The following is a 12,102-nucleotide window of genomic DNA, read 5'->3' on the forward strand; positions in this document are numbered from 1 at the left end:
TTCTCTGAAAGATTTGAGGCACATTTGAACGATTTTTCAAAAATAGCAGACCTACAAGCTCGTAGCGCGCCACTCGGTGGCGCGCTATGAGCTTGTAGATCTGGTATTTTTCAATAGCTAAATTATAACATAATGTTTAAAACACCAAAAGGGGTTCCCGCCCAAAATGGGTGTTAAAGGATTTCACTATCTCACTCTTGCTTAGCCAGATGGAGCGGTCGTAGTATATTCTTCTGCATGCACCACTGTAATATAACTACATTGTCTCACTCTGTTTCTGTGTGGGATAGTTTTGGTTTTATTTCCAGATGCATAAAAAAAACATTGGGGGAAAACTCAAAATGCATGATTGTGTTACAATCTTCTTTTGTCAACCACAGTTCGAGCTTGAAGCAGAGACGTTGTCTGAGTCCTTGAAAAGACTCAACTCCACCCTGGACCCCAAATCTCTTGCCAACAAGAGCAACCCCGAAATCCTGATGGCACTGGAGGTAATATGCCATTTTCTGCACAGTCTAAGACTGAGGTTAAACACCTGCAGTGGCCCTTTAAGTTTGCAAGCCGATGAATAATGTTTAAAAACACTGTGTGACTGCAGGCAGATGAGCCAGCGGTACAGAGGAATGATCAGCGCCTGGCTGCTCTGAAGGAGCAGAGTGCCTCTGTATCCCCTCTCAAACTGAGGAGAACCCAGCCATCCAAACCCATCACTGTGGTGTCTCTGTGTGAATGGGCAGATGAGGAGGTACACGTGCACAGCGCATACACACACACACACACACACACACACACACACACACACACACACACACACACACACACACACACACACACAGCGCACACACACACACACACACACACACACACACACACACACACACACACACACACACACACACACACACACACACACACACACACACACACACACACACACACACACACACACACACACACTCACACACACTCACATACCCATTGGTAGTCACTTGCATAATCCAGTCGGACCAATGCTATGTCTAACCAAAGTATGCATCCCGTTTTTAAATGAAAAGAATAAAGTAAGTAAGTTACAGAATAGGTTCACATACTGTATGCTTGCTTTGACAACCTTGGTTCCCTTTCCAACTGTAGGACACAGTGAGTCGTGGAAGTAAGCTCATTCTTAAGTCTAACTCGGACAATAAGAACTGGGAGGTGAAGACGAGCAGTGGGAAGATCAAAACACTGCCTGGAGCCTGCTTCATGATCCCATCGCCTGATGAAGAGGCTCTGGAGAAAGTGAACAGGTACAGAGGAGCATCTCTGTTTGTCCTGCATGTTTGTTCCTCATTTGATCATAATCTCCCATGTAACAAAGGCAAGCTGGCGGTGTGCATACCTTGATGAACCTTAGATTTTTGAGACCTAAATGAAGTTTCATGTCGTTTTGTTGTGATTTACAATGTATTGAGTCACTGGGCAGAGCACAGCCTCATTACAATAATATCACAAATGCTTCACACTCACACAGCTCAACTAATGAACTCAAATTAACTGTTTCAAAACAGATACATCTTTACTATGTTTGGATGATTCAACTGCAGTGAGCTGTAATGAAACAGTGTATTTATGTTTTAGTCTGGGCAGAGAGTTGGCAGACCTGAAGAAGCGGAGAGCTGACCTCATGGCCTCTCTCAGGACTCCCAGTGTGGAGAAGATTCGACCACAGTCAGCGGGTAAGAAGAGAACACACCTTTTACTTAACTCAACACAACAGCAGGTATAGTATAATGGGGCGGCCACAGCTGAGAAGCTGTCTGGGAATCAGATGGTCGCAAATTTGACCCTCGGCTCACCCAGTCTGAGTGTCAAAGCGTCCTTGAGTCTTGAGTCCTTGATGTTACGGCTCAGCCGTAACATCTGGTCCCCCCCTAACATCTGGTATTTGCTGGTCCCCTCTTTGCTGGTCCCCTCTCCAGGGACCAGCAAATACTTCCATTTCAACTTCATAATGCAATCTGACTGGTTTTGATCATATCTAGTTCTTCATTGTCTAAATGTTGCCTCTGTCCTTCCACAGTTGCTGTAGCTAGCGCTCCAGAGGCCCCCAAAGCTGCTACACTGTCCACCCAGCTGGACAGGATAAAAAAAGACCTGGAGCAAAGTGAGCGAGATATCCAGGGCAGACTGAGGGCCCCGCTGGATCGTTGTGACCCCACACAGGACCTGGCCAACAGGCTCAAAGAGCATGAGGTTAGTAAAGCCTGCAAAATAATGTGCTGGTGTCCTCCGTAGAAAATTGTAGAACTACAACACATTGTGGTGCAATCTGTCATAAGGTTGTAGATCTGCTATTCTGGCACGGGACACCGTCCCAAGACTATATGTATAAATTAGGCTTAATAACAGGAGAAGAATAGGATGTTTTATCGTCTCATTATCACTTCATTTGAAGTCATTCATGATGACTCTTGTCATCTCTGACATTTGTGCAATGTAAGCAAGGCTGCATTATTCCATTGAATCCAGAAGTAGACTCAGTTGTCCTGTGCTTTGCCCTCCAGAAAACCACCCTGGCAGTGAGAAGTCTGGAGTCTGAGAAGTCAGCAGTCCAGAGAGAGATGGAGCCAATCCTGGCCCAAAAGCCACTAGGGCCCACAGCTTCAAGCCTGCCCAGTAAACTCAATGCTGTCAACAATAAGTTTGATGACGTCAACAGCCTCAGTGAACTTTATAACAAAAAGTAACAGAATCCAACTATAACGATTTGATGTTCAATGCAGTTTTGGATGGATGGATAGATCTACAAGTTTACAGTGTACTGCAATGCAACGTGTTGTGAGCTTGTAGATGTGTTATATTTGTGAATGTTATATTTTCACCAAATGTTTACCTGTTATCAGGCCCAGAATGAATGTGGTAAATAAAGTGACATGTAAATTCAACAGTGTATGTAGAGAGGTCTAAAAATATCGATTGCAAAATGTATTCTGAATATGAATTATATTTATGTTTCGTTTTTCCGCTTTCACCTACTAGGGCTACAGCTTCCATGTTCCTGAACAAGCAGATTCGGAAGGTGGAGGATGTGGTCTCAGAGTTTGAGGAGCAGTTAGCAAAGGATGGCGCCATCCCTGACACACCCAATGCCCTCCAGACACGCAATCAACAGCTACAGGTACAACTGGACTTCTTGGACCTCGTAATGTTTGTACACTCTTAGTTAAATGAACGCAGAGGATTGTCCTGTACACTATTTTCTTATGCATTTCTGATTCTCATTCCAGTTATTAATGATAGAATGACAGCGTCATGTCTAAATTGCTTTTATTATCATCTGTGTCCCTCACACAGCTGATGAAGGATGTTGCCTCAAACCAGGAGGATGTAAAGAAAGTGGGCAGAGACATGGAGCTGACAGAGCAGGTGTGCAACTCCATGCAGAAGAACTTCCATGAATACTGTCCTGACATCCAGCACCAGGAGAAGAAAGTTAAGCTTCTGAAGAACCGCTATGCTAACATTAGCAATCAGCTGCAGGACAGGTGACACCTCACATCATTATCATTAGGAAATAATACAGAAAATGTGTACATGTGTAGGATTTATCTTGTTGTTATCCGTTCCAGGTCTACTCTTGTTCAAGAGGCAGCTAATAAAAATCAAGGATTCCAGAGTGCTGTCCAGTCACTGAATTTCTTCTTGGGCAATCTGCCCAGCAACAATAAGATCAAACCCACTGACAGTGTAGCTCAGATAACCGCCAAGCAGAACACTCAGAAGGTGTGTGTAAATATGAAATGTTTATAAACATTTATCCCTGATTCATATGGATGAAATAACCCAAGAGAAGTTATTTTGCATCTGATAGGATACCAGTTTGGCTCATTGGTTTTATCGTGATGTGCTTAATTATGTTCCCGGTTTAGAGAGTGATGGAGGACATCAGGAGAAGATCTGAGGACGTAGACAGAGTCAAGCATCTTTCCCGTGACTTGCAGAATGTCCTCAATGTGAGTTCATTGTGAAAGGCACTCCCAGTCCCAATATCCTGTTCAAAGTACAACTATTATATTCAACTTTAAATCCTTTGTTGTCAAATCTGCTGCATGCTAAAGATCTATTTTTATGCTATCAGGAGTATGAGGCCAAATCAAACAAGTACCGTGCCACTCTGAAAGATGATGATGATGAGGATAGTGACGAAGGACCAAACCCCAAGAAACGGTACACTCCAACCATGGTTGATGCTGTACAGCAAAAGGTATGGCTGATATCAGCTTATAAACAAGCAACAACTATACGAGGTGTGTACGAAAAGTAAAAGGACTGTGGCAGCCACACTCATGACTCAATGCTAACCGAGTAACCGCTCATGTCATTGGGTTGTGCTCACCACATAATCCTCACACTAACCCAACTAGCTATTTCAAATGAATTATTGTCTCCGTTTTTGCGCCACATCCAGTTGCACAACGGACGGTAACAGCAGTGTAAAGAAGCACAGAGTGAGAGAAGTGAACATTATAGCAGAACTGTGTAGTGAGATGTTGCCCAACACAGTGACAGAATCATAAGCGTCCTGTTACTTTTCTTACACTCTCCGTATATGTTCAAAGGTAACATACATGTCAGAAATAAAAGATAGAATTAATGTTAAGATTTCAAGATGCAGTATTTGTTCTTGGTGATTTTGCTCTCAAATACATTTACTGCTATTGCAGGAAAAAGAACTTCTGAAACTTTATTCTGAGGTGTCTGCAGAGAATGGTCAGCTACTCAACCAGATGGGAATGGCTATGGACATCATGGCCACGGTAGGATATGATGCCATAATCAAGATTTTTTACTCATCAATACTTTGTGACTGCAGAATTGAATACTGGACATTCAACATTTAATGTTGGAGATTAACCTCTAAAGACCATCCTTTATCTTCTTCCATTCATTGAACAGAATAAAGAGAAAGTTAGCCAGGTGGTTGTCAGGCAACAACAGCAGCTGCAAAGTCAGCAGAAGAGCTTGGTGGAGTCTGATCATCTGAAGAAAGAACTTAAAGAGGAGATCACCAGGCGCACACATGCCGAGAATGACCTGAACACATACAGGAAGAGGTTCATGTCCCTGAAGAGCAGGAGAGGTGTGGAGAGGCTGGAGGAGAAGGAGGTGGTGCAGTACTACCGTGATCCAAAGCTGGAAGTTGAACTTGAGTCCTTGAAGAAAAAGATCAAGGATGAGACTGTGAAGCGATCAGGAAGCCATTCGGAGATGGAGCTTATCAATGTGCAGATCATCAAACTGGAAACGGAGCGGACAAAGATCGAGCCCAAGCTGGTGACAAAGGTGCTGACCGAATACGAAAGAGACCCACAGCTTGACAAAGAAGCCACCAGGATCAAGGATGAGATGCACAGGATAAGACAGGGGCTACAAACGAGAGATACAGAGACGGTCCAAATGAAAACAGAGATCACGCTTCTGGCACAGCAGAAAACAAAAATCAAGGAGACAGTGGTGAAGAAGGAAGTGGTGAGACTTGAGAGGGATCCAGAGATGCTTAAAGCTGTGCTTTTTTTCCAAAATGACCTTGCAGATGAAGAGTCCCAATCCGAGGCACTCAATGATTACATTTTTAGCACAAGGAGCCACATAAACACATTGGAGAGAGTCATTCCCACCATCCAACCCAAAATTGTCACGAAAGTAGTGAAGAAAGTAGAGCAGGATCCACAGCTACTTGAAGAGTCAAGGAAACTCTGCCTCTCCATGGAGGAAGAGAAAAATGAGTGGGTCATCTTGATGAAGGACCTCACCACTCTTCAGCTACATTATGGTGAGGTTGAAAAGATTATGCCTAGAGTGGATGTCAAGGAGATCATTAATGAGATTTACAGAGTTGACCCTGAGACGGAAGTGGAGCTGGTGCGGCTGAAAAAAGAGCTGCAGGATTCCAGCCGAAGCCGTGCAGACCTGGAGAAAGAAATTAGCATAGTGATGGTGGATCTGAACACCCTGCGTTCTCAGAAACCCAAAGTGGAGTACAAAGAGGTGACCCAGGAAGTGATCAAACAGGAGCAAAGCCCAGAGGTCATCAGAGAGTTGCAGAAGCTCAAGAACCAACTGTCCCGCATACAGGTCAACTGTGATACAACGCTGGAGCTGTTGAACCACCTCCGTAAAGAGAGAGATGAGTTGAAGGCTGAGAAATCCAAGGTGGAGATGAAGCTGGTAACCAAAGAGCTGATCAAATATGAGAATGACCCCTTGCTGGAAAAAGAGGCTGACAGACTTAGGAGAAATGTGAGAGAGGAGGTTCAGGAACGGCGCGGTGTGGAGGAAGCTGTCTTTGACCTTCAGAATCAGTACATCCTCCTTGAGAGGCAGAAACCAGAAGAGAAAATTGTAATCCAAGAAGTAGTACGCCTTGAGAAGGACCCACAGCAGTTCCTGGAGCATGATAAGTTGAACAAGAGTATGGATGATGAACTTAAAGCCCGTCGAAAGCTGGACTTAGAAGTGAGGCAGCTCAGAGGTGTGGTTGAGGAGAAAGAGAGAACCCTAGCGCAGATAGATGACCGCCACAAAAAGATTCATGTAGAGGTAGAGCTCAGGCAGATCAAGTCTCGTATACTTGAGTTGGAAAATGCACCACCGCCTATTGAAGAGAAGATTGTGATTGAGGAGGTCCTCAAAATAGAGAGGGACCCCAAGCTGGAGAAACTAACAGAAGAATTACGCACTGGCATGGAGACTGAGGGCACCAATATTCATCGCTTGGAAAGAGAAATTCGCAACCTGAAGATCAAACTGGATATTTTGTTAAAAGAAAAGTCTGGTGAGAAAGTTATTTACAAAGAAGTAGTTCGTGTGGAGAATGACCCAGAAGTCGAGGCGGAGAGGGACCATCTCAGAGAACAAGTGATGCATGAGAAAAATCTCAGAAGGGACCAGGAAGATGAAATTGCTAACGTCAACACTAAATTCATCCACCTGCGGACATCCCAGGCCTCGACATCTCAAGAGGAGACCTCACTTACATCCCATCGAGATGCCCTTCAGAAAGAAAAGGGAAATCTCCTTCAAGAGTTTAAAACACAGGAGGCTGAGAGGCAGAACATCAATATAACATTCCAGCAACAGTCTAAGCTGATGAGTGAGAGGAACCAACTGAACCGTCAGAAGAGTGTCAAGATCGGGTCAGAGACGCAGGGTTTGGAGAAACAAATCTTGAGTGAAAAAGACAAAATACACCAAAAGGAGATCCTCATTGCTGAACTACAAAGTAGCTTGCATAAGGAAGACCACTCTGAGACTCAGACCAGAGAGACCAACCTCTCCACAAAGATCACAATCCTGGACCCAGAGACTGGTAAGGACATGTCTCCCTATGACGCCTACCTACAGGGCTTGATTGACCGCAAACAGTACATTCACCTTCAGCAGTTGGAGTGTGACTGGGAGGAGATTTCTTCAATGGGACCAGATGGAGAGACCTCCATTCTGCAGGATCGCAAGAGCGGGAGACAGTTCTCTGTCAACGACGCTCTAAAGTCAGGTCGCCTGACTCGGTATGACTTACAGTGCTACAAGGAGGGGAAAATGCCCATCTCTGAATTAGCTCTCCTGGTTGCTGGGGATTCCAGACCGAAGCCCCACCTCCCTCCACTCAGGAGTCCAATGTCACCCACCAGAGCCACTCCACTGTCACCCACCATGGCCACTCCAATGTCACCCATCAGAGCAATGTCACCCACCATGGCCACTCCAATGTCACCCATCAGAGCAATGTCACCCACCAGAACCTCCCCAACCTCACCTCTGAGCTCAATGCCCTCGTCACTGAGGTCCTCATACCCCAGCCTCAATCGCCTCAATAGTGGCAGTTTGACTAACCTCAATCGTCTCAATAGTGGCAGTCTGACCACCTTGACTGTCTCTGCAAGTGATGAATTCTTCCCAATCTCTGGTGTTTTTGACACCACCACAGACAGCCGCATGTCTGTAAGAAGTGCCCTCACCCGCAAACTCATAGACCTCGACACAGCCCTAAAGCTCCTAGAGGCACAGGCGGCCACGGGAGGCATTGTTGATCTTGCCAAAAAGGACAAACTGTCTGTACACAAGGCAGCAGAGTATGGTCTCATTGATGCAAGCCACTTGTATAAGCTCCTGAACGCCCAGAAAGCTTTCACAGGAGTGGAGGATCCTGTCACTAAGGAGCGTCTCTCTGTGGGGCAGGCTGCAGAAAAAGGCTGGATCCCTCTTGACAGTGCCAAAAGGTTAATAGAAGCCCAGTACCTGACTGGTGGGATGGTCGATCCCTCTAGAGCCGGCCGCCTGAGTGTCCAAGAAGCTGTCATCACCAAGGTGATTGACAGCACAACAGCTGAAGAGCTCCAAGATCAGTCGAGGCACACACAAGACCTGGTGGACCCCATCACTAAAGAGAAGATGTCCTACAAACAGGCGATGAATCGCTGCAAGAGGGATGTCACAACGGGGCTCTTGCTGCTCCCCGTAGCCTCCACTGATGCCACGGATGCTCCGTCTTACTCCAACTTTCGCTTCAACGCCTCTCACAGTGCAGTTTAATACCAAGGTGTTAAAAGATGAATCTGTGACAAAGAAATTTTGAAAAATGTTTACATAGGCCTATATATATCCTTGAAGAGATTTACTTGTTTTGGTTACACTGTAAATGTTCATCTATTCTGTCTCAGTCTGTGGCCAGGAGTTGTGCAAACGTTTTTATGTTGATTTGAAGTGTTTATTGCTTTTTCAGCATTTTGATGGAAATGCACATTAAATACTTTTTCATGATAGGCACTCAATAAACTACACAAGCCTTAAATTATGCTTTAATGTCCTCAATTATTGCAGTTGTTAAAGAAAGTCTTAAACCTCTTCTTCTTGTGGCAAATGTATGCCATTTCAGTAACTCCTTCCTATCTGGTTTAGTACTTCTGCACAATAAGGTGCATGTTATGTCTTATTGAATGAACTCTATACGTAATTGTCCCAGCTGGGACCATCTGGGCCCATTTGGGTTTTGACATGGGCTATGGCAGGGTTCCCCAATTAATTTTCCTCAAGGGCCATATTTTGACTAGCGTACCAGGCTGGGGGCCGAGTCTGCACGCGCGAGGTCGAGGTCTTGCCCTGAAAATTCATTTTCAGGGCAAGACCCCATTTGAAAAGGATGCCCAGTTTGACATGCATAGGCTACTGACCCCCATTTAATGCCATTTATATCTGGGACCCTTTAAAAAAAAATATATATATATATATATATTTTTTTTTTTTTCTTTTTGGAAATTCTTTCATGGGCCACAAGGGGGCGCTCTGTGGGCCGCAAATGGCCCGCGGGCCGCCTATTGGGGAACCCTGGGCTATGGGCATGGGTTCCAAGTGGGCCGTGCACCCAGTTTTCACAAAGGGCCCACCCGTGTTAGCCCATATGGGCTTACGTGAGTTTTTATTTATTTATTATTTTAAGATTTTCTTTTTTTAAGATTTTTTTTTTTTTTTAATATAAAATCTTCCCCCCAAGGGGTACCTAAGTCAAAAAAGTTTGGGAACCCCTGATGTAAATGATTAACAATAATTTTAACTATTGAGAGTTAATAAGGGTCCATTTGGTTACTAACTCCATATTTTAAATGAGGACCACTGGTGGTTCCTGGACCACTGTTGAGCCAATTCATCACCATAGCAACCCCAGCCTAGGCCTGATTAGGTAAATTCCCAACACCTGCTAAATCCTCCAAACCTGTATTTTGATTGGAATCAATCTCCACTCACACTCAGTCACTCACACTCCTCTCAGTCATGCAGCTACACCAGGGGGGCAGTCAGCCAGATATTTCGTGAAGCCTCATTTGAAATCGGTAGTTCATATAATGGCCTGTTGTGGCGCTGGACTGGACCCAAAAAGCCCCATAGCTCCATAGAGGCCCATGTATTTTGGCCCAACTTCACCTAGACTGTATTACCTTAATAAACATGGTCATGAATACTTTCTTCTTCCAGTCACTAGTTTAAAGTCTCATTTCTAATGTCATAATATTCTTTTTGGAAAATGATGGTCCCATTAATTAAAAAAATGACCATAAAGAAAAAAAAACATCGCGTATGTTCTGAGGGGCGTGGCTACCGTTACAGTCTATGATCGGGATTCCCCTCCCACTCGAGTCAAAATAAAAACCAACGGAGAAGAAGGGGGGAAGTCCCGCCTCGTTGTCTGGGCAGCCAATGGCCAGCTGGTCCAAAACGGAGCCAGCCAATGGCCAGCTGGTACCAAACGGATCTAGAAAGATGGCGACTTACAGTGCAGGAATAACAGGCTTCATTTTACGTCCATGTTAGACCCGGCGAACGCTTTGTCCATATTTTTTACAGTCTATGAGCTACACAGACACATCCCAGGCACACTTTGGTAGGCCTATAGCCCTGTCCTGTTTGGATGACAATATTGCCTTTCCAACAGATTTTCATTAAAAAAAATGGGGAAAAAAAGATTATCGATTATTCATTTTCATAATCGATTCCGGGTCCTATTAACGATAATCGATTAATTGGACCCATCCCTAGTCTTTACTTTCACAACCAATTTCAGAAGAATAAAACAAACAAAAAAAGCAGTGTGAATTGTCTGGAACCAGTGGCTCAGTGTGTTAGAACACTGGCCACATGTTTGGGAGATGGTGAGTTCAAACCCCACTCAAGTCTTTACTTTCACGACCAATTTCAGAAGAATAAAATAAACAAAAAAGCAGTGTGAATTGTCTGGAACCAGTGGCTCAGTGTGTTAGAACACTGGCCACATGTTTGGGAGATGGTGAGTTCAAACCCCACTCAAGTCTTTACTTTCACGACCAATTTCAGAAGAATAAAAAAAACAAAAAAGCAGTGTGAATTGTCTGGAGCCAGTGGCTCAGTGTGTTAGAACGCTGCCACATGATCGGGAGATGGTGAGTTCAAACCACACTCAAGTCTTTACTTTCAAGGCCGTGATCCACAGGTCCAGGGTTCAAATCCCACATTAGTCATGTGGCTCTGTGACACTTTGCTTTGCACACTGACTTTCAGAAGGACAACTTTAAAGCAGCACAGAAATTCCCCATGATTGTGTGCCTCAGTGGTCCAACGGGTAAGTCAAATGTTATCTGTAGTATACCTAGTAGAAGTGTGCCGGTTCAAACCCGGTTCAAATCACAGACAGTGGATAATTGATATCCATAGATCACTGACACTGTCCATATCCATATCCTAGTAGAAGTATGCCGGCCACATACTCCTAGTAGGATGCTGAGTAGGTAGGAGTGTGTGCAGTTAAGAGCCCTGGTGGATAAATCAGATAATATCCATAGAATACCTAGTATAAGTCTGCCAACTTAGGATGGTGCTGGTTCAAATCACCATCACCTAGAGTAGATATGACTGTGTGCCGTTAAGTGGCCCGGTGGATAAATCAGATAATATCCATAGAATACTTAGTGGGATGACAGGAGGAGAGTAGGCGAGGGAGGGTCAGGCAGGAGGAGAGAAGGTGAGGGGACCCCAGGCAGGAGGAGAGTAGGCGAGGGGGGGTCAGGCAGGAGGAGAGTAGGTGAGGTGGCCCCAGGCAGCAGGAGAGTAGGTGAGGGGACCCCAGGCAGGAGGAGAGTAAAAAATCACTTTCACCTATAAACTCATTCACACTTTTTATTATTCAGCTTACTGTGGAGACACATGCTGGAACGTTTTTCTTTGAAATTGTAACCCGGTGGATATTTATATAGTGGGTATTATTAACCTGGTGGAACTGTGTTTTATTTTGTAACATTGACTGGTGCTTTTATTTTCTATGGGTCTGTGTATTTTGGTCAAAGCTGAATTAATGATGATGTCATTATTGTGTCAATTATAACTTGCCTAGTGTGATTGGTAGATGTGGGGAATTGGGTAGTTTCAGAGAACCGGAGTCAGTGAGTGTGAGTGTACAGGTGCCTGTGATTTTCCAATCAAGGAGAGAGAGAAGGAGAGCGGAGCACAGAGGCTGCGTCCGTTTTACTGTGTGATCTAAAGTTTTAACTTTACGATGTAAAATAGTATTTAGCTGTAGTTTCTGTGTGTGTCTGC

The 12,102-nt window shown here is 44.6% G+C and overlaps 1 protein-coding gene across 1 annotated transcript in view; it reads left to right on the forward strand.

Annotated features, from left to right (window-relative positions):
• evplb (envoplakin b) overlaps positions 1 to 8,833 on the forward strand; it is a 16,921-nt gene extending 8,088 nt beyond the window's left edge. The window contains exons 10-22 of the mRNA XM_083779801.1: positions 381 to 491; positions 599 to 745; positions 1,135 to 1,289; positions 1,621 to 1,718; positions 2,063 to 2,235; positions 2,547 to 2,725; positions 3,022 to 3,160; positions 3,337 to 3,527; positions 3,612 to 3,765; positions 3,912 to 3,995; positions 4,121 to 4,246; positions 4,707 to 4,799; positions 4,939 to 8,833. Coding sequence (XP_083635927.1) covers positions 381 to 491; positions 599 to 745; positions 1,135 to 1,289; positions 1,621 to 1,718; positions 2,063 to 2,235; positions 2,547 to 2,725; positions 3,022 to 3,160; positions 3,337 to 3,527; positions 3,612 to 3,765; positions 3,912 to 3,995; positions 4,121 to 4,246; positions 4,707 to 4,799; positions 4,939 to 8,574 — 5,286 coding nt within the window. The 3' untranslated portion in view covers positions 8,575 to 8,833. The remainder of the gene's footprint in view (positions 1 to 380; positions 492 to 598; positions 746 to 1,134; positions 1,290 to 1,620; positions 1,719 to 2,062; positions 2,236 to 2,546; positions 2,726 to 3,021; positions 3,161 to 3,336; positions 3,528 to 3,611; positions 3,766 to 3,911; positions 3,996 to 4,120; positions 4,247 to 4,706; positions 4,800 to 4,938) is intronic.
• Positions 8,834 to 12,102: the final 3,269 nt, after the last annotated feature.

This window comes from Protomyctophum parallelum, assembly GCF_964188405.1.
Source record: "Protomyctophum parallelum genome assembly, chromosome: 13".
Lineage (NCBI taxonomy): Eukaryota > Metazoa > Chordata > Actinopteri > Myctophiformes > Myctophidae > Protomyctophum > Protomyctophum parallelum.